The sequence below is a fragment of the Corvus moneduloides genome, chromosome 13 (assembly GCF_009650955.1).
Source record: "Corvus moneduloides isolate bCorMon1 chromosome 13, bCorMon1.pri, whole genome shotgun sequence".
Lineage (NCBI taxonomy): Eukaryota > Metazoa > Chordata > Aves > Passeriformes > Corvidae > Corvus > Corvus moneduloides.
Window position 1 is genome coordinate 3764122 of NC_045488.1, and position 22951 is coordinate 3787072.

General features: G+C 38.7%; 1 protein-coding gene across 6 annotated transcripts in view; it reads left to right on the top strand.

Annotated features, from left to right (window-relative positions):
* ADAMTSL3 (ADAMTS like 3) overlaps positions 1-22951 on the top strand; it is a 179650-nt gene that overhangs the window by 61857 nt on the left and 94842 nt on the right. For all 6 annotated transcript variants that reach the window (XM_032122889.1, XM_032122884.1, XM_032122887.1 and 3 more), the window contains one exon: positions 21824-21951. In XM_032122889.1, coding sequence (XP_031978780.1) covers positions 21824-21951 — 128 coding nt within the window. The remainder of the gene's footprint in view (positions 1-21823; positions 21952-22951) is intronic.

Consider the following 22951-nt stretch of genomic DNA (forward strand, 5'->3'; position numbering starts at 1 on the left):
CAATGACAAAACTAATTAGGAATGACAAACATGTAATTCAATACATTAGAGGGAAAGATTTATAATGCCTCTTGTACTGCTTTTCATAGCCAAATTGTGGACACTGTGGGTTCTTTGTTTGCTCTGTCACCTTGAAGTTCAGCTTACCAAATTTAGCTCGGCATTCTTGTGTTTTTGTAATTTGTGCTGTTGGCCATCTCAGGGTTCTTATTTCAATTACATTTTTATCTCACTGATTCTTTTTTATTAAGTTACTCTCCTAATAGAAGTTAATTTTAATTAACTCAAGTAATAAAGAAGTTATGGAAGCTGTAACTGAGATATGGCAGCATAAATTTTCAGTAAAATGTCCATTTAAAAGAAGACTGGAAAGTTTATTTCTTTTGCTATTTAATTAAAAGTTAAGAATCAGTTATGCAAGCTGAGGGGGAAAAATATAACATGCTTAATAGAGTTGAAATGAAATATTCTGTACTCTCTTCATAGATTTTTGGTTGGTGTGTTTTTTTTGGGTTTTTTTGCAAGTTATATAACTTTTGCCATCAGGTTTTTCATTCTTGTCTGTCTAAAGTGATGCATCACACCTGCTTCTGAAGTCCAGGGACAGCTGTTTCTCATTTTTTTCCTTTAAAGAAACAAATGTTGTTGTCATTGGAGTCAGTTGTGAAACTTGTAGGGCCTTTCTGGTATAGGTTTAGGCTTTTGGGTTTCTTAACCCAGCAACACCATCATTGTCCTGGGCCCTTCATTATTCCTGCAAGCTGTAACACTCACTGCCTTGCTGTGACATACTCTGACCCAGACACTCCTCTGTCTCTTCTGCACAGAGTAAAGAGCTGGTCTTGTTTACTGCTTTAAACATCTGTGTTTTTTCCATCTTTTCACCACCCAAAATGGAAGATAGTTCAGCTTTTTATATAATACCCCTGATTTCCTTCTCTGTTCCCACGTATCAGACACAGTTAACGATGAGAATGACACTGGAGTTGCCACTGCTGGCCCACATTTTCTAGCAGATAGACACAGAGCAGTGGTGAATGAGCAGGAGGAGCCCAGTGTTATAAAGGATGCTCCTTCTGGTCTGAAAGCAGCATCAGGCCAGAAGAGTTGCTTTGTCCTTGTGCCAGGACTGATAGGCTTCCCTCTCCTGGAGTTTCTTCAAGCCTTTGTGCCAAGAGCACCTTTGTACATTCATCTTCAAGTGCAGTTGTTACGATGAGACCAGGATACCTTTCATGTTTGTGTCTATGCTGGACCTACCTTAAAATCTCATGCAGGTAGTAAATCAGTTCAGCTACCCCAGTAAATTTCTCTGGAGATAAGCCAAGGGAAGGAATCAACATGGTTTATGGTTTATGGTTTAATACATATTAAGTACTTTTTCCCTTAACTTGGTGATTTACTTCTATTCATTGTTAATAAGTTAATATGGAGAAACATTGGGTTTGGTGCCAAAAATCATCAGGAACATAACCCAGAGCAATTTTTGAGGGCACAGCTTTTAAACAAGCTTCTGGAAGAAGCATTATTTGACAGCACAAAAGTGAAATAACCCAGTTTGTTATTTTAATCTCATATCTCCACTTCTGGTGTTCTGTCTTGTGGATGATTTGCATTCAGCTGAGGCTTTGGCTGATGGGTTACCATAAATGGCTCAAAACCAGATTGTTCCACTTACATACAGCAATTTTTGTGTGTAATTAGAATAAAGCCAGGCAACTTTCTGAAATACCTCTTTTCACCTGATTAAACTTGGAGTCATTGTTCCTGAAATAAAACAGTTGGCTTTTTAGAAGTCGGTGAAAGATAGGAGTCACTGTTCTTTGCAAGAGGCGTTTCTTGAGTAAGAATACCTTTTTTTAAATTTAGATAAACTCTTATATGTGGGAATTTGAAATTAACTGGTTTTGTATATACGTTTTAAAAATGTTTAATCCCAAAATATGCTTTGAAGAGCAGTGATGGTCTTTGTAAAACAGAAAAAAAAAAAGGTTAGATTTTGCTCTTGCTTACTTGGATGAGTAGGGAGAGGCTTTGCAGGCAATTGTACGACTGATATTTCTTTGAAAACTGAATACCATACTTGTACAATTTGTCCCCTGAATGAAGGAAGCTTAGTAGCAACTGTGGTAATTGACTCAAGTTCAGCTGGGGTTTGGGAAGACTAAGCTAATATATTCTGGGTGCATGAAGAGTAAGAAAGCAAATAGATTCTGGAGTAGTTTACCCTTGTCAAATGAGAAGAATATGCAGCAGACTAGCTCACCAATGTAGTCCCTGATGCGTGGCTCACAGCACAAGCACAGGAAGGATTATTAGAGGCTTTCCTCACTGAGCCTTTCCCAGTCAAAGTGTCACTAGGGTATTACAGCCCCTACCTCACACGTGGTGAAAACACTTGTTGTTTTCACCATCTTGCAAGACAGTTGTGGTGCTTTCTTCTTTACCAGTTTGGCCCAAAATGTGCTGCTTGCTGAAGGCCTCCAGACGGGTTAAGCACCATGGTCTAAGAGGCTGCAAATCTCTCTCACCTCATTATTATTGCAGAGGAAGATGTGGATGATGGAGAGCAGACATAGCTATCCTTTGAGCATGTTGTTTGAGAAATCTCCTTTTTTGGGCTGGGAGAGGGTCTTCTCCTGACCCAGCAGTGTGAGTTAGTTAAGACTGAAAACCAGAACAGACAGGACTTGTAAAAGGGTCTCTACTGTCTGCTTGTTTTCCTACCATTCTGGTGAGGCCTCACAACAAAGTTAGGGTCAACTGCTTGTGTGCCAACCCTCATTTATGGATAAACTGGTGTTGTATCACTGTAAAACTCTGAGAAGTGTCTTCACAGCCCGACAGCTCTGCTCTGGGGCTGTGTGAGCTTGCTCGTGGTGGCCATAGGGTAGCAGTCCATGATTGGAGTGCTGAAAAGTGAATGTCAGAATAATTCATTTTCAGAAAATGCAAGTTTTCTGAATCAAAGTAAATCAGGTTCATGGAACAGAAATCTAGGTAGCAGATAACTGATAGAAATTTCCTGTGGGATTCCCTCTCTGTGGGAGGTTGCTGTACATTGTAGAAATAGAAATGTTTTTTTTTTTTTTTTTTTTTTTTGTGGTTTTTTTTTTGTCCACAAAAGCACATAAAAAAGAAGGTTGAAAACAGTTTAAAGAAAATAAGAAACATCTGTTTTTCCCCCTCACCCTTTTTTGTGTTGGTTATTAGCCACTTCCGTGTTAAAACAGATTGTCATATTTTACTCTTACTTTTTTTGTGTGTAGGTTTAATGTGGAAAAGCACTGGCCAACTGCAAGCTGCTCTTGCATTATGATTTTTGTGTGTGATAGCAGCATTTGGAGATAAAAAGTGAAGACAAGAAGCTTACTCTTTGAAGTTTATAACCAATCTCTGAATCTCTGACTAGGTTACTTTTGATAGCTTTCTTCAGATTTCTTCTCCAGCTACATTCTTGTTGACCATTTCAGCTGCAGTTAAATATTTCCCTTTAGCTGATGGTCATCTTGGAACAGGCAGAGGATGTTGCTGGAACACATCTGAAGGCAAAAGAGAAGAGCAATGAGGCCATTCTACCCTGGGCAACTCTCCAAAGGAAGTATTACACACTTGGCTTTCATGCCCTGATATGTGAGACCTTGTGATTTGACTACTTGAAGTGGTAAAACTCAAAGTATGATTTGAAGTACAGTTGGTTTTGCACTGTGCAGTATGGACTGTCTGTGTTGGCTGTAAAGGGTATATTGCAGTGATATTATTTAGTGTCTAATTAGCATTTTCTCTCAAAGGTTACTAACTGGACTATCTCCAGCTGTCTCTTTACTTAGGTGAATGTTACATCCTCATTAACTTTTGAAACACAAACCTGCCTTGTGTAGGGTCAGGATTAGTTGCACATAGTCCCACTTATTGTTTGGGAAACCGAGTCAGGAATTTATTTATCCAAACACTTGTAGCTGCTCCTCATGAGGCATCAAAGTAGGTGCCAGGTCTTCTGTCCTAAGCACTTGTCCCTGCTGCCCGTGTGTTGTCACCTAAAGGCAGCTTCCCTTCCCGGGATATTTGAGCTTTACTATGCTTCGGTGCCCTCTGCTGCTCCCTTAAAATACTGCTGTCTCCTTGCTGTCAGAGGAACATGGATAATTTTGCTCTACTTCTTTTCTTCCATAAGTTAATTGGCCCAGTAGTTCCCTTGGTGAGGGGTTGCTTTCTTTGAATTTATAATTACTTTCTTTGAAGACATTTTTTTCGCTTCTGAAATTCTGACATGATTCAGACTGAGATCATGAGGTTTTCTTGTTTTATGGCAAAGGTAGATTTATATATATACACACACACATACATATACACACAAGTAGTTTTTATTGCTGTTTTCTTAAGTTTCTGCCTATGCAACATACAAGATCTGATATTCGAAAGTAGAGGGCCATTTCAGATTCCTGAAATCAGGAGCTGTAAATTTTGATTTGGGAGCTTGAAGTCACCTATGAATTACATTGTAGATTCTAATTCATTTCTTGTGGTTTTGTTGGTTTTGATTTTTTTTTGATGTGCCCCTCCTTTCCTCTAAAATTTTTTGCTTTATACCAGTTGGTTTGGTAGATTCATTCACTGATTACTCCTGTTCTCTAGAAAGAAGCCTTAAGTGTGTAAGCCATTGACTGACACATTTTGCTGTATTGGGAGCCTGTTGTTGCTGTATGGCTCCAGCTGCAGAGACCTTTGTGTTAAAAATCTATGGATTAAGATTCCTTCCTGCAGTTTCAGTTTCTGCAGTGGTTTTTTTTCTAGCTCTCAGGAACACCCGTAGTAAAATGTTACATTAGACTTGGTTTTCCATATTATTAAGATATTCACAGAAGTTGAAAGGAGGAGTACTATTATGTGATGTTTGTGACCTTATGTATATTCAGTTAATCCAGTTTGCCTTTGCCTCAAGCCAAGCAGTTGTTGTTTGTGCTTTGTGCGAGAATTGTGTGCCCAGTGTCTCATTTGAATTTGTCCAATTTCATCTTCCAATGGCTGTACTTTTTATACCTTTCTACAAATTATTGATATAAATAGACTTCCAGTAACTGTGATTTGCTCATGGGAAGATTTCATTACTATAATCTTATGTTCTCTCTGTTCATGAAGGTTCATAGGTAAGACGTTGTCTCAGCCCTTAGGCCATTTCTATTATTACTTTTTGGACCCTCAGCTTTTCAACAATTCATAAAAATATAACAACCAAAATTGTGGAGGGTGTTTCAAAATCAGTTTCACCATTTTTAAGTGCAGTTGTCATGATTTTCTAATTCTTACTACTGAGTGCTCACCTTAGATGTTTCTATTTATTAATTAGTAATTGCACCTACTTCCTAGTTCCCTTTGTTGATTCCTTAAGGAGAGTACTTGAAATCTGCCACTCTTTTACATTCATTTATCATATGAATTATTCACTCTGTAAATATTGATTTTAAAGTTACTGCAAAAGTTAAACAGTTTTATAACTACCATTAACCCACCCAGCCACACCTGGTATCAGAGTGTGGCATCAGGTTTATTTAACAGGACTGCCCCTCTGTTGGTGTGCATAGCAAAGTTTTCTTGGTTCTCTGCTCATGCTCTTCTGTTGGTGAGAAGCACATGATTTCCCTTATCTGTATGGAACCATTACCTTGGCACAGAAAGTGAAGGCAATTTGTAATTCTGTTTTTAAGATAGGCTGTCAGCAAATCCTGTCCTGACCACTCTTGAGAGTATCTTATACAAAAAAATAATTGTTCCTAGATTGGTGATTGATGCAGCAGAGCTGATAAAAGTTACATTGTTTAAAAGTGTTTATAAATCACCCTGTCCGTATGTTCATTTCCTGTAATCTGTCATTATGGGTTCAATCATAATTGTGAGAGACACAAAACTGGCTTCATAGCACTCTGGAATGAGGTTTGCTTCCATTTGGTCTATGTTGAAAGGTGGCTCAAAGCAAAAATTATAATCCTGGAATACCATGTATGTTACAACAGGATATCTTTGCTCCGTGGTTTTGAATTACTGAAGGGCGTAGTCAGTCTTCTGAGTTTTTCCCCTAGCATTGCTGGGATTTATGCAAAAAAACTGGGCCAGTTAAAGGGATTGCTTGGCAGAGAGGACCATTTTTTTTTAAAATACAATTCTTTTTCTCAGTTGGGAGGTTAACATTATGACAAGCTGGGTTTACAGTCAGTGTTGAGGGGGGATTTTGGCTCCGTCCGACACAGATGGGCTACTAGAGCACTGTGTGGTATGATCACAGCACAGAGCTCTCTGCTCTGTTCCTGAAGATGCTTCCCAGCTTCTCAGCTAGGCCCAGAAGTTGAATGAGGGAGCAGTTACTGCAGCAAGAGTGAGATCTGAAACACCTCTTCATGCACAGGTTTTTGTGTTGCAAGGGATGGAAAAGTAGTTTTGGAGAAGCAGTCTAACTTTTACTATCTTTCAGTTTTGTCAAACTCAGCCAGGAGGATGAGGGAGGCAGTGGTTTACTCTGTTACAAAGTGCCTCTACTCCAGGGTCTTGCTAAAACAGGAGAATAGGTAGAGCATAAGCATTTTCTAAACTCAGTTTGTCCCTTGGGTGCCCAGCTGTGACTGGTGGCAAGATTACTGACCTTCAAACCATGCCCATTTTCTTCCTGTTGAAGATTATTCCTTTGAAGAGGCAAAATAATGCACACAATATTGTCCTCTAAAGCTGCCATGCATTCTTCCAGATGTATTATTAACTGTCTGCACATCCCATCCAATTTTCCTTAGTCACAAGTCTTGTTAAGGAATCTGTCCTTTGCCCAGCTCCATCAAACTGTATGAGCCTCCTATCCTGCATAGTGGACAAGGACAACATTTGAGTTCAGTATGGTAAAAACAAGACAGTTTGTTTTTTTTTTCTTTCTGCCTTTTTTTATTTAGTACTTCTCTGTTTTCTGGGTAAATGTTCAGCGCTCTCACTTTGTACAAAGGATTTTTACTGACAGACTGAGATCTTTGACATCTGTGTCAGTTAAGTAAAACACTTCTTTATAGCCAGCTTGTTTGTAAGGAGCAGATTTGAATGAGTTCACATCTGTAAATGCAAAAAATGTGGCATTTAAGAGACACAAGCAAATTATATGTATTGAGAGATTTGATTTTAGTCAAGAACTATGGAATAGCTTGGGTTCTCAATTAGGATTTGGGGATATAATAAAAATTGTTAGCTATCCCTTAAGTCCAACTCAGGATGTGCTTCTTTCTCTCCATCTGAAAAATTGGAAAGGAATAACATATTTGAGTTGTGTTGCTCAGTAAAGCAGGAAGAGTGAATTCTGTTGCTGGTGTTATAAGAGGTCAGAGTACATGGTCAGCCCATTCTTCTTCCCAAATCAGCCAATCAATGCTTTGTCCCTGTTTTCCAACAGAGAATGTATTGGCTGCTTTGGGTGTTATATTCATGCATTTTTATCAAAATATGGTTGGTGTGATTGTACATTTCAGTGCTCTTTTACTTATCAATACCTTCATTAGCATTTTATAGTTATAATTTTAGAAGAGATTTCCTTTACAAACATGATCAGTTTTACTGTTAACTTGAGGGACTTTCTCTTACTTGGGAAAATTGTTGCTCTAAACAATTATATGCCAGCAAAATTGGATTTTTGTGCTTTCCCTCAATGCATCTCTGAATTAGATTGGTATTCACTTTGTGTGTGTGCAGACACACTTGAGATCTGCTTTTAATTACAGGATAGGATTTACAAATCAGAAATGCAAACACAAGCACACAGCTTTTTAATCATATGTAAGTCACCTTTCAAAAGCTGTCAAGGAATCATATTTTTAGAAGCCTATTATTTGTATAGACACAAGTAATGCAATAGCTCAGCCTCTGAGATTATGAGCATGCTTATGATGAGAATATTCTTGGCATAAGTCAGGAGTATTATATAATAAGGAAACAATGTCTTTTTATACTTTTCTTCCAAAACATTCCCTAGTGAGAACTGGGCGAAAAAAACCCCCATAGGATTGCCTATGAATAGATCTCCTTGCAACATGATAACTTTAGCCAAATTACACAAAGTAGATTTAAAATCCTTCTCATGTTTTCATAGTTATGTTTTTAAAACCCTCTGTTGGCATCTAATACGAGTTCTGATTGTGTAACTGTAAGACCCAGACCAACAATGTATAGATGGTGTTAAACTGTCCCTCTAGCAGTATGAATGCCCAAAAGGCAGGAGACCCAGTTGTCAAAAGCAATAAACTATTTGAGTGAGAGAAAATAAAAGCATCTAATCCGGGTTTACCTGGTGCCCCAGAATGTACAGAAAGGCAGTGCTGAGGCTGAGGAAAATGCCTTTGGCTCAGTAGTGCTATGGGTTTATGGTTGTGTACACCACAAATGGAAAGCCTAACTTAAAGTCAGACCCTCTGTAATGCAGCCTTCAGAAAGGTCAGCAACCTGCTGTAACGAGGTGTCAGGAAGAAAAGGGAGGGATTAGCCCCTACAACAGTTCAGATTTAGAAAATAGATGAGTGGTAGGTGGTTACCCCTCTTCACTCCTTTTGCTTCCCCTGGGACTTGTGTAGCTCTCCAGTGTAACACAGAATACAGCCCAATACCTTCCACATGGCCACATGCAAATGCTGAGAGCTGAGGTGGAGCAAAGTGAAGATGAATGTGGATGTAGCAGCTGTTGTCTGTGTTAATGATGCTTTCTAGTGTTTCAGGAGTCGTTTCTAAAGAAAGCTGTTAATCCATGGTGGCCAAGAGAATGAGAAAGTATATCTGTACAATAGGTGGTATTTATAGTGCAAATGAGGATTTGGGAGTTAATTTAATGATCTAAATGGGGCAGGAACAGTTCACCAGCAAGGTCAAAAGCCCCAAAAGAGAAGTAGTTTTTGGGTGTGCAATATATTTGTTTCCAGACAGACCATCCCTGGGAATAGGTGTATATATAGCCAGCCTCCTGAAGACACTGGAATGGTTTTGATTCATCCAAGCTGCTTTTCTATTAAAAAAGAAACACAAAGTTGATTTGTGATGAAAGAGTAGAGCTAAACAGTAGTTAGATGACTTGAAGGATGCTGCCTGAAGTGGGAAATAAATTGTGAGATAGGGTGTTTTGGAAGAGACCTCCCTCTGGCAGGCATAAACCAGGACGCACATCTTGGAAAAAACAGACAGCTGAGAGATGGACCTTGTCTCCAAACCAAATATGAGCCATTGCAAGGCCTATGGATTAAAACAGTGGCAGGCCTTTCGTTACTTTTCTGTTCTGAATCCTGATTGCTTCTTCAGAGTAGCTCCACCTCAGCCCTTCTCCCCTAGCACAGTCTCAGGTACAGACCAAAGGGAGAGTGGCTCCGGGTGCTCCACACCTTGGCTCCAAGGCAGCATCAAACCCAAGTGAACTTTTCCTGGTGGATATTTGTCTAGCTTGTTTTTAAATCTCTTTGTTGACCAGGATTGCAAAGCCTTCCAAACCCAGCATTTCATTATTGTTGTAGTTAGCTTCCTTTATTGTTTGTTACTCTTATCTAGCTGCTGCTGTGGCTTTGAACACACAAAGGGGAAAGGAGAATGAGATCACAAGCCAAATTTATACTTTTACCATTAGCTATTTTTCATCTCTACAAAGGCTGAGAAGTTTGTTCTTTATTTTTCAACCCATGAGTTGATAATTTTTAATAGAGTTGAATGATGTGCCTGGAAAAACCATGGAAGTTATGGATTCAGTGCATCAGTGAGGAAAAAATATGGGTGCTGATCTCCCTTTGTGCTCAGCAAGATAAAGATGATAAACTAATTATGTTGTGGTCTTTGAGTTGACTGATAAATGGCGAGCAAGATCTTTTCTTAAGGAAAAAAAAGCCTCTTTTGAGGATCTATTTTAAGAAGAAAAATAAGTAATGCCATAAAATATGGAACACTAAAAATTGTTTAAAATTTGACAGTGGATATACTCATATAAAATCTGTTAACTGTGTGTTGTAGACTGCACAGCTCATTGATCTCCTAGCTCTTTGGAAAGTTAATTAATTTAGGTTTATGTATTTCAGTGGAAAAAGATGTATGCAACCAAGCAGGAAGTTTTTTCAGGGTTTCAAAATAAATTTGTATCTGGAATATGGGAAAAGACATAAGAGATCTCTCTTCCATGCCAAAAAAGGAACTATGCTATGCTAAAGATGTTGAAAAAAACATCATTTAAAATCTATGTGTGTGTGTAAAAATATATTCTTAAGTGGATCTTTTTTGAGGGTATTTGAAGCATAATTCTAGACTCTAAACAAATATTTTATAGCTGGGGGAGACTGACAAAAGAAAGGAAGTTGAGAAAAGTATGTAGGAGATTTTTCCCCTCTTCTTTGATCGTTATCTGCCCATATGTGTAAGAAAACACATCCACATCTGTAGTTTGACTGTATCTGACATGGAATTCAGGGGTTCTTGTAGGTCCTATAAAAAACCCAACAAAGTGAGTTTCCATCAGTTTCAATGGCTTTTATATCGAGCTTTATTCACTAAGTGCCTGACAGTGATATTTTGGTTGTCTTTCATTTACCAGAGTATATGGCAGAATTAAAAACAAAAAGGGACTTTGCTGGTTGATTTATTTACACAAATTTTCCTTAAGTCTAAATGCCAATATCCCTTTTAATAATAAAACCCAGAACACACAAAACCCCCCAAAAACTCCTCCCTTCTCCAAACCTTTCAAATACAAGCAACCAGGGAATTTTATAAATAGATATTCTTACCTTTACTACAAAAAATTCATGCGGAAGTCCTATCTTGGAATAAGCTATTCATTAGTTGGCTTGGCAGAAGGAACATAATCCAAATGAATGAGCTGCCAAGAGTATTTTTAGTGGTTTTATATGTTGCCCATTCAAATCTTGGAAAATTTCTTCAGAAAATTGGACAAACTGACCAGTCATTTTTATGGGCTTTCACAAGATCTAAAAGTGAAAAACAACTATTGTATTTAGCATCTGTTAATGGAGGTTTCAGGCTACAGAACTTGAGAAGGTACTGCTGGGAAGCTCATACAATAACCATAAAATATTGGACTGATAATAGGAAACACTGGCACTGAACAGATATGGAAAGAGTCATGCTAATATTCCATATCCAGGCCTGCTGCCCTGTGCCGAGTGCTAAAGATACTGTGGTGAAACATCCACAGTAGTAGAGATCTGGAACGAAATCAGAGTCAAACCCAAGATAGATGAAATTGTCTTTTTCTCCCATGAATGCTATTTGTTGGGTAATTCTGTCTTTGGAGAATTAAAAGCCAGGAACTTGGACACAGAAGAGAAAGCAAGTTGTGCTAACATTTTTCCAAATGGGGAAATATATGTCTTTACCCCACATGTGTAATTAAGCCCTCATCTTCCTTTATTTGAAGTCAGTGGCTTTTTCTCTTGCTTCTTTGGGAATTGGGTCTAGAGCTGTGCTGCCATTGTAACTGCTCCCTAGACAGGTTTTTTTTCCTCCCCAAGCTGGAAGCTAGAAAATCAATAAAAGCAAAACTATTCACCAGATATCAAATGAGTTTCAGTGGATTATATTTTATTTGACTCAAAGTGGAAAGGAATGACAAGAGAATATTACATTTTTAATCCCACATAAAATACATTTCTGGGAAACTGTTCTCTGCACGTGGACCCTTTTTTCTCAGCAACAGTCTTTTTTTTACCCTGTACATAAGTTAGATCCAAAATCTGCCCTCAGAACTTCTGCATATCCTCTGCAAGATGAGATATAGGTAGGAGATTTTAATGTTGGGGTTTTTTTTTTTTAATTATTATCTAAAAAAACCCCAAAAAACCAAAAAACTTCCTGAAGAATTTAAGGGTGTTTTGGTGCCTGTGAGGGAACATAGCTGGAGGAAGCTTGAGAAGTCAAATTGGTACAAGCTTTTGACTGTGAATTACCAGAGATCAAACAAAAGTTACCCCTCTGACAGAGCAGCAGCAGCTTTAGGACCCTTTTTAGCAGAGCAGGTGCCCACCAAGGAAGGTTCCCAACATCCTCCAGTCAGGCTGCCCTTGTGCAAAGCAGCCCCTTCCAAACAATGAATGAAACTGTTCTTCAAGGGCAGGAAATCAGCTGGAGCCAGCGGAGCTGAGCAAACTCAAATATTAAATTTGTCTCTAATTTAAGCATGAGTAATAAAAAGAAACACTGAAATTATATTTTGATTTCGGATCAGTTATGCCATTGCTTAATATCACCCAAAGATCAGCTCATGGTTAAAGGGGCAAGAACTGTTTTCTCTGAGAAGAAAACTCATCTGGCTAAATTTGATTTATGCCACAGTAGAGGCACCATGATCAGGCTGACAAGTTTTAGAGTTACTTTGGGCAGAATTTCAGTCAGACTGCTTTTCAGTTACAGGCTTAGTAAATCCTCTCTTTCAATATAATAATTCAAAACAGTTCTTCAAAAAGTGATATCTACCTTAAAAATCAGGGGTAACAAATACATTAGCATAAAACAATTCCTTTGAAATTCAAAATTTATAAACTTGTCTCCATTTACAGAAATACAGTTTAGGATTTGTATAATTGCTGCCATCTAACAATATGTATTTAATATTTTTCGTTTTGACATTTGTTCTGTTGCCAGGCTGTATCTGCTTATGGTCTGTGATCTGCTTTGCATTACTTTTATAGAAATATTACTATTAAAAGTGCTACATGTAGTATTAAATGGCAGGGTGAGGCAGGAGGCATGAGTAGAATCACTTGTTCACAAATGAGGAGTTTGGATGCCTCATCTCAGTGATGGGATATAAATACCTATAATCAAATCATTGGTCTGGCACTATGGATAATCTTGGTATAAAATTGAGGCAGGCAGAAGTGCAATATCCCAATATCCAGGGTTATGAATATCGCAGATTATGTTTAGACAAAATGCACAAGAAAGACCTTCCTATACTGGCTGCTCTTGCTACAGTTTATTCTTCTGTCAGTATTTCCCCTATAAACTCCTTTTATTTATAGGCTTGGCAGTTAGCCATGAAATTTTGGTTCTAGCAGGAACTTGGCAGACAGTGTCTCAAGTCAGGAAAATTATTTTAAACAAATTTTTAAAATATATGTATTGGGGCTCTTTTAAAAGTTAGGGGTGCAGTAATTTTTTTCTGAGAAAAAGGATTGGTTTCAGTGGGTTTTTTTTTTCATTGTAAATTCTCTAAACATTTTCCTAAAAAAGGAAAAAAAATGTTGTAACCAAATAGTGAAAACATGACTTTCCTTTCAAAAGCATGTGTGTGAAGGTACTGTACATAAGTGTCAATGACTTGTGTATTTTTAAGTGATGGTTTTTAGGGTATTGCTTTAAATCAAATACCTCGTGTGTCACTGTGATGGAATAAAGCTTGTTATGATGTTATAAACTGTGAGGGAAATAATATGCACCATAAGTAATTCTAAATGCCCACACTCCCTCTTTATTTACTTTTCCATAACCTGTCTGTAAGTTTTGTACGTAAGAGCCTTGGAAAATCAGCCCTTCAACAAGTTCAGCATAATACAGTAATTAATAAGGTTGTGTGAGCAAGAGGTGCCATTATGTCAATCTTGTATGCTGGGAGTGTGCTCGGGTTGTGTGAGCATTCATGGGAGCAGAACAGCCTTTCTCATACTTCAGATTTTACAGTGGTAATTTGGGCAAATGCCACCTGGGCCACCACACATCAGCAGGAGAGAAGTTTGATGGTGATTGTGGTTCTTACAGTTCACCTGTAGGCTGAGAAACAAGTCACTTTTCTCCTGCAGTCAACTGTAAGTTTGCTGCCTTGTTGATTTTCATGTAGAGCTTCAGTGGTTGGCAGCATTCCTGTCATAGCTGTCCCTACCCTGGCATGATTTCCTCAGCTACTGTCAAGTGGGTTTCCATCAAATGAACACATCAAGAAGGACATGAGGAGTCCTGAACCAGCACAGGTGTTTTAGCAAGAGGAGATGAGTCTGTGATAGGTACCTGACCATCAGGAGGATTTCTTTCTGTTTGTATTGTTCTTTTAAGGGGAAAACATTATTTAAAAGCGTTGAAAAATATGTGATCACTGAAGTAGGAGTGCAATTTCATATGGCATCAGAATATGGGGGAAAAAAGCCCTGAAAAATAAACTTCAACAGGAAAGATTTTGCTTATTTGACAGTGGCATCTATGTGCCCCTGTGTGATCTTTGAAAGCTGATGGTCCTTGTCTTTCAAAGACATAATGCCCATCCTTTCATTACTCTTGTTTTTCCACTGCATGTGCTGAAGTGAGACCAGTTTTTAAAATTGCACGGTAAAGTGTTTAAAAGAACCTTCATTTGGATGTTTGCAAATACATTTAATAAGTTAATTCAAAAAAATAATGCCAGATATACTTCCCAGAAATTGGAATCTCTTTTTCTATTATGCACCTGAGGCATTCTGCACGTTGGACTCTGGCTGACCTGCCACACCGTTTGTGCTGGATGGGGACCATGTGGTGTGCTGTGTGAAGGTGGAAAAATCCAGTGTATCCAGGTGCAAATTTTGAATATGCATTCAGTAAAGCTTCCATGAATTACCACTATTTTATGGACTCCAGGAAATATACGGACTGATGTTACTGCAAATTTATAAGTAGGCCCAGAGATAATTAATGTGTCAAAATGTCTTGAAGATTGTCTTCCCCTTCACACTTTGTACCTACTGTAGATACCCATATTTGAAAGGGAAATGTTTAGAGTTGCAAAGCTGGAGGTGGAAGAGCTCTCTAAAATGCATGAAAATTTGCCTTTGGGCACTAAGATAAAATTCTCAGTTGCGCTACTCTCCCAATGCACTTCATCCCTCTTCCTGAGGTGAGATTCTCATCTGTAAAATGGACATAATGCATAACCTTAAAAGCTGCAAAGAGAAAGTTTAAAGACTTATTGTATTTGTATTGTGAAAATACTCTCATTATGTCTGTGCCAAGTTTTCTTTGCACAACTAAATGCAAGGACAGAGTATTTAAATACCATATTGTAGAGAACATTTTCTAGTGATTATAATTTATAAATTACTTTATTACATACTGGGATATAACTTTAAGGTTCTTCACTGGGAATGTTAGTGTATAATCAATGATATTTTTAAAAAGAATATCGTGTTTCTAATAAACTTTTTAAAGTCTGCCATTCCTTCTTTTTTGCCTATTTTGAAATTCTGCCTTTATCTCTCTTCCAAGCCCTGGCAAGTGTTTGCTTCAGGCTGGCTACTGAGAAAGTGGGCAGTGTGCTGAAAGTTATATTGGTTTCTTGGTTATGTTTCCTCTCAGAACCTCTGTATGTTTCCCAGGTTCTGTGGCTTTTGAGTTGTTTGCCAGCTGCACATGCAAATCTTCAAGTTCTAATTCTCCAGACCACTTAGAAATGGAGGGAATTGGAGTGATGCTAAACATTTCTCAGTGTAGTTTCCATTTAAGATGGGGCACATTCAGAGGAATGGATATGTATTGAAAGTTCAGATTTATATATTTCCATCTACGCAGTCGCATGTACTTTTAAATCTTGGAAGACAGCTAAATACTGGAAACTCAGGGACAAGTTTTTCATATTTTTGGTCCTGGTCAGCTGTCCTGGATGATTGGACCAAAAAGCTCTTAAAAGATGGTTAGAGACTTGAACTGCCTGCTTGCCTGAATATCACCCAAGTGAGTGCATAGCCTTCCTCCCTGTTCTCAGGACTGTATCTTCTCTACATTCTTATACTGGAGAATGTGGGACAATATTTGCCACTGCAGATAAGCAGATACAGGGCTTGTATGGCTCTGGTTGAGCAAGCATGAATGAAAATCTGGGCAAGTCTATATTTTCAGGTGCATTGCCAGTGATGTAATGCACCAGTGTTTGCAGGATGTGCTTATCAGGGTTTTAAAAGGGTTTCTCTCTTTGCTGGACATTTGTCTGTCAAAATAGTAGTTTATGGAATATCACCCAAGAAAGTAAAACGGTTTGCTGTTGTTCAGAGGAGAGGCCAGAAGCAAGTGCTCCTGTTGTCAAAGTCAGCAATGGGAAAAAAGATACCCTGGGACTCTGGTGTAGGTCATCAAAACCTGTTAGCAGGGAGTAAAAGAGAATTTGTGTGGAGTTTTTGTAAAACCATCTGGATGATGTAATTAACTCAGAAATTGAAAAATAGCAACTTAATTATGCTTTAAGTACTTCAATGCTGATTCCTTTTAGCAGGAGCGTAACGTGTAGGTGCTGTCCTTAGCAGTTAGATGCAGAAATAGCTGTAGGTGCCAGGTATTCTAATGCAGCTGCTTTCTGCTTGGAGTAGTTAGGGAGGGAACCACGATTTCTTCTCCATGCCCACAAATTCCATGTTCCCTCTGTTACTGCTCACAAAGAAGGAAGGAGGTGATACAGACTCTCTTCAGTGCCAAAAGCCTCAACTAGCTCAGAGGTGCCAAATAGCCAAGCAACATTTCATCCCTTCCTGGATGCCAAAAGCCTCAAGTATCCCTGCTCCACCTGCCAAAACCTCCAGCTCTGTCCTGACAACTCCTGCAGTGCAGGCCTGTGCTGTCAATATGAAATTTTGCAACACTCTGACAATGGAAAAATCTGGATGCAGTATAATACTGAAAAACATGCTGAGATTTGCCTTTAGTTTAGTATGAAAATGAATTGTGCTGTAAATATTTCCTGTGTGTGACACTTGTGCATGCTTTATTTTCCAAAATTTGAATTTATTCAAAAATTCTGTAGAACGAAAATATATTGCAGAATAGAACACTGAGATGTCTGAAGTCCATCTGAGCCCCCAGATGTATTTTTTCATGTAGCTCAATAAGTCCATTTGCCTTTTGGCTGATTCCTTGCTGGTGATTCACCTTGTTACTGAGCTTTACCAGCTTGTGTTTCTGAAAAGTTCTTGTTATTCTGGGGCACGGGTTCCACTTTGCAGTGAGTTTGCAGTGCTGAGGCCACATGCAAGGAATAGGTAACTGAAATAATGTTAACAATTTAAAAACTAATTAGTTCTAAACATCTGCTTAAAATAGCTGCATTTACTCCCAGATGTTTTTTATCAGTCTAAAATAATGATGCATTGTCTTTTCTCCAGGATTTTAAAATTCCAGATATGTTCTTTTTAACATACAGAATAATACATAATTTACTTTGGTACATAGAAGTAAAAGATTTATCAAACTCAATGACATATACAGTGCACAATTAGGTAATACATAATGCACTCAGCAATAGTAGAAATATATCAGGAAATATCTTGAAATCTGTTTTAAGGAAACAAGTGGAAGTTTTTAAGCTAAAACTAGGAAATGCAAGATCTTTTATTTATAATTCTTATTTGTCTGGAAATATGTTTTGACTGTTCTTCTATTTAGTTGCTGCCACAAGTGAAATAGTTTTTCCTAGATCTGTAATCTGCATTCTACACCTCACTTAGAGAGCAAAATACAGGTGTAAATCATTTTTGTATGTGACCTTAGCAGTGAAAGAGATTTCTAGTGTAGCTTGTTGCAAAGCTCTAGACATAACAGGCAGAGTTAAAAGTGAAGGGTACAGTTCTGAGGCTGAATGGCATATCCAGTGATTATCTGCAGGTAAATACTTGTTCTTTCCTGCTCGTGGATACAGTCATCAGTGCAATTTGATACCTCTTCCACCAAGTGTAGTGTCTGGAAAGAAGAATCTGGGAAATGCATCACAGAGCTACTCAGGCAGGATATTTTTCCCTTCAGTGCCATAATTCCTTGTGCTACCTCTGTTCGGAGCTGTTGTAGGCATGAGGAGGAGCAAATGGAACAGTGCAGTGCTGCACATGAAGATTAGTGAAGAGCAATGTACCCTTGTGCCTTGGAAGTCTCTGAAAGTCAGGATAGTGTTAATAGTATTTATGGGTTGTGAGAGTGGGAAGAAGCAATGAAAAGGAAATGCTTCATCTCCGTTCAAAACACCATCAAGGATGAAATTCGCTCCTGGGAGAAGGGCCAGCACTGAGCTTTGGGTGTTGCTTAATTTAGGCCTTTGGTGGTACTGAAGTGGTGTTTATACCCTTCAGCAGGTTCTCTCCCTTGGATGAATTTAATCTGAAGAACCTAAATTCTGTATCTAATTATAAGAAATGTAATTATAAGAAATGCATTATTAAGTAGTAATATGCTATAACTGTGCCAGTGTAACTCCTTTTGGTGATTCTCCTTCGGACTTCGGCAAGCCTTCGTGGATTAATACCAACCACTTCAGTAAGAAGCCATGAGAAAAACAAAAGCACAGCCACCCAGAGAGCTGAAGTGACACTGGCATAGCAGCAGGTGTATTGGTAAATATTCCTCCACGTCCAAGTTCTTACTTGAAACGTCAAAGACTTTATTTCGTGAGCCACATCACTTCAACCTGTTTGAATGGAGCATTCTCATGTATCTATCACGATCTCTGTCACATTGGGACATCTGCTGCCCAGAGGTTACACTGAAACTCTTCCGGAACCTGACAGAGCTGGGTACCTGGCCCTGGGGAGGTGCTCAGGGGCTGTCACAGGGCAGGATTTGTGTTGATATGTGCATGGCAGAGGGACTGTCACCTGGGGACTCTGGCAGATGGATCTGTGTGCCAGGTCTCAACATTCCATTGCATATACTGCTGCAGTAACCCTCGTGTCAAATACTGTGGACTTGCCTCATGTTTGTTTGTGTTTAAAGAAAAATTGTATGCTATAAACGCTGTGAAACAAACATTTAAGGTATCAGAGCATTTGCTCTTGAGAAGCTGAATCTTTGTTATGCTGAATGCTAAACATTTACATATCCAAGCCTTATGTAATGGATGTCTGAATAATAATAAAACTGCATAAACTGACCTTCGTTCTCTGGCACCACTTCTCCTTTGAAGTCTGCATGACCAAATTCAAGACAATTATGTCATCCTTCATAACAGCCAAACAAAAGTTTGGCCAAATAATCTTTTTTTCTCCATCTGACAGCACTGTGTTTGATTTTTGTATTGTGTGTCAATGTAGCTGTTGTTATTTACTGGGTGTTACAAGTGACAGTAAAAATCCCCTTGTTTTGGAGTAATGATCAGCCCTGTTAACATCTGGATTTCATTTATGTTACCTCAGTGCCCACTTCTGCCATACTTGGTTACTTTGAGCAGTACGTTGCGAGTATGGCCTGAGAACACATACACAGGAATAATTTGCAGAACGTGGTGTTACAGTGTGTGCCCATATGTGACAGAAGCAAAAACAGAGCCCTGGACAGAAGGAGGGAAACTGGCACTAACACTTTCCCCTCTGTTCAAATCTACCAGTGCCACACTTCAGTGAAGTTCTCTGTGGACAGGACTGTCTCTGTCAGTTAAGGGTTGTCAGCAGAGAACTCAGGTTGCACATTACTGGGCCTCAGACCCTGAGGAAACCTTGGCAGACTGTCATCTCAGTCTTTCAGGTTCTGCCTATGTCACCAAGTGCTTCAAAACTCAGGAGTCTCTTTTCCCTTACCCCCTGATTCAAGTGATCCTTGCCCAGGTCCATGTTTAGTGTTGTGACTTTTTTGCTTTCAAAAGGCGTTAGATTGGGATGAAATATTTTGAGTCTACCCTTACCGTATAAACCATATTTCTACAGAAACTTGGTACAGACCCTTAGCTATTGCTCTGGCTGCGATGTTTGCATCTAAACCTGTGTTCACATGGGGTACAACTCCTTCCAGCATGGCTGGGTCCAGTGGAAGTGTGACGTCTTTTCCCACCCAGCTTTACGTAAAGAGCAGCAAACCATCTAGGTTGTGTTTATAGCTGGTTTAAGTTATTTTTTCTGGATTCACTACAGCACTTGTGGCTTCGTTGTGTTACATCCTTGGGTGCACATGTGCATGTCCATGCACACATTTATGTTTGTGCTGGGACATAAATACTTCCACAATGAATATGCAAATTGTGTGTGTTGCACTTCGTCTGTTGTAAAATTAAGCCACTAAAGGAAAAACTATTCTAATATGGTCCAAAGTTTCACTGCTGAACCGTGTTAGAATTATGACTGAAGACAATAAAAACATGAAAAACTGAAGTCAAGCAAGCTGTGAATGCAGTCCTGATGTACAATAATATCCTTTTGTGTCCAGTTGCAATTAGCTCTCAATTTAATTCCTAAATGAGTTTCCAAGGCTTTGTTGGTGTAAATCATGACGTTGGTGATCTTTTCTTTATCTTCAGTTTGGTGCCATGGTGAAGACAACTGTAATGTGTACAGTTTATGAAACCAGACAGCTAGTAAATCAGTATTATTTTGTTAGTAAATTACTAAGTCAGTGCAAGCTCCTTTAACTCTTTCCCATGGGACAAATAGTTTGAACTAGCTGGAGCTTAAATCAACACTGTGGGCACTGAATTAGTCAATGATTCTGAAGAAGGCTTTGTTGGCATAAAGTTCTGCTTTGATCCTCATAGTATTTACAGCTTTTTAACTAGATACAGTTCAGAACAATGGCTTTTATCAAAGCAGTTTGGGAAGTGAACAACTGGACTTTGTTTAGGGCTTTAGATGACATTCTGTCTGTTAATATCATGTGGCTGGTTTTAATACAATGATAAAGTTAGGATTGTTTTAGGCATTGTCACTACTTTGTCAAAAGAAACTAGCTATTCTAAAAAAGAGTGGCATGTGTTGCCTTTTTAATATCTCAAGTTTAATTATTTCTCAACATGTTAACACCCAATCATTTCCTTTGGGCTTGCAGAGGACAAACTAATTTTGCACCCATAAATTTGCAAGAAGTGACTCTTTTGTTCATCTTCATTCATTTTCGTGTGCTGAGTGACTTGTTGGGAAGTGCTGAGATTTTTTTTGTCAAGACTGAAGGCAGTTGGTTCCATTTTCAGTGTCAGACATTTCAGAATTGGCTTCTGATATAAAGTAAACCTAACATCAGTGTGAAAATTCCTCGGGGATCTTGGCAGAGCTGGGCTCTATAACTTTTGGAATGGTAGATTGGCCTAAGAATGCTTTTAAAGCTTTACGGTAAGTGATTGTAAAATTTATAAATTTATAAAAGCAAGAAAATTAAGGAGCCACTGATGTTTTTAGACCAATTTCTGCAATTCAGTCTTCAAACAGAGATGCTAATCCTCTAATAAACAATTTACTTTTTTTTTTTTTGACAAGTTGACCACTGAAGTCAATGGGAATAAAAAAATTGGCCGTAAATAGTTGTTTCATTAAAGCTTGGATCAAATCTTCACATTCTCTCATTTGTGATGCTTTTGGGGCAGAGTAAATATTGGTCAATATTCTCTGTCACCTGAGAAAAATAACTCACTGCCTCACTTTTATCCACAGTCTGGCTTTCATAATGATGCCAAAAGCCATTACTTTATGTTAGCGGTATTTTTATGTGCAGACTATCACCACGGTGGTTAGAGAAATTGGTGTTTTAATCTTAAACTGGGTGTAATATAGGATTCTAAAAGTTCTGTTTCATTGTAACAAGCCCATCATTTTGTTTGAACATGGTGCCTTGTCCACGTGCTTGAGATTGTTTGGTTCCTACACAGCGTGTTGGGCATAGAGGTGTTGGGAATGACAGTGTGTTTGGGCAAAGCAGTTCTTTGGCAGGAGGCAAAATTCATATACACTGAATCTTCAAAGACTCTGCTTTTTGCCCACATAATTATCATATATTAAAACAATAAATTTGAAATATGGTAAATAAGCAGCAAAGGAACATAATTGGTACTGTTAATGCCAAGCAGTAAAACATATACAGAACAATTTTTTTTTTTCCCTCTCCTTTCCTTTTTCCTTTTTTCCTTTAGAACTCCAGAACTACCCGCTCAGATGAAGATAAGGATGATTCCTGGGATGCCTGGGGGGCCTGGAGTGATTGCTCACGGACCTGTGGAGGGGGAGCCTCCTACTCTCTAAGGAGATGTTTAAATGGCAGGTAAGCCACATGCTGATGTGTGTGTGTTCTGCAGCTCTGCCACATTTCCAATCCTCTTCTGGTTGCTTCTGTTTCTGAGAGCAAGTGCTGTGTACAGATAAATGTTATAAAATACTGCTTTTAATGCGTGTTTGTAATGGATAAATAACTTAGGCTTTCACTCTGAACTTTAACATGTTATGAAATACGACTGTGGAATAGCAGGAATGATTTACTTAGTATTTAGAGAGGGGAGTTCTCAAATGCTACTCATATGTGACTCAAATGGTGAGTTACCTGTGTACAAATTAGCCTGCACTTGGACATGGTTTGACATAATGCTCAAGTGCCCGCTGCTCATGTGGATGTATCAAATGCTGCTTTCTGTTAGGAAAGGAGAGGACAAGAGGCCATAGTCTCAAATTGCACCAAGGGAGATTTGGGTTGGACATTAGGAGGAATTTCTTCACAGAAGGGGTAATTAGCCACTGGAATGGGCTCTCTAGGGAGGTGGTGCAGACACTGTCTCTGGCTGGGTGTGTTTAAGGAAAGACTGGACCTGGCACTTGGTGCCGTGGTCTAAATTGACATGGTGGTGGTGGCTCACAGGTTGGATTCAATGATCCCAGAGGTCTTTTCTAATTGATTTCCAATTGATTCTCCAATTCTTCCCTGCCAGTTCTTTCTCTGCAGTGGTCCTGGTAGCCATATGTTTTCATGGATGAGTCTTAGTGTGGCTTGAAGAGAACAGCACATGCAGTGAAAGCCTTTCACCTCAGTAGTAAAACTGGGCTAGTGTAGGATTTGTTGGGACAATCCTAAAAGTAGAGTAATGCACGAGGCCTGTAGTCAGGCAAGAAGAGATCCCAGCCAGCTTTGAGGCATCTGTGCTGGCATCCATAATTGCTTGTTTTAGTTGAACTATTTTTAAACATTTTTAAAACCAATGGTTGTGTTGAAATTTTTGTTTAGTTGAGATTTTTTAAGTTAAATGCAGTATCATCCAGGAAATCACTTTTTC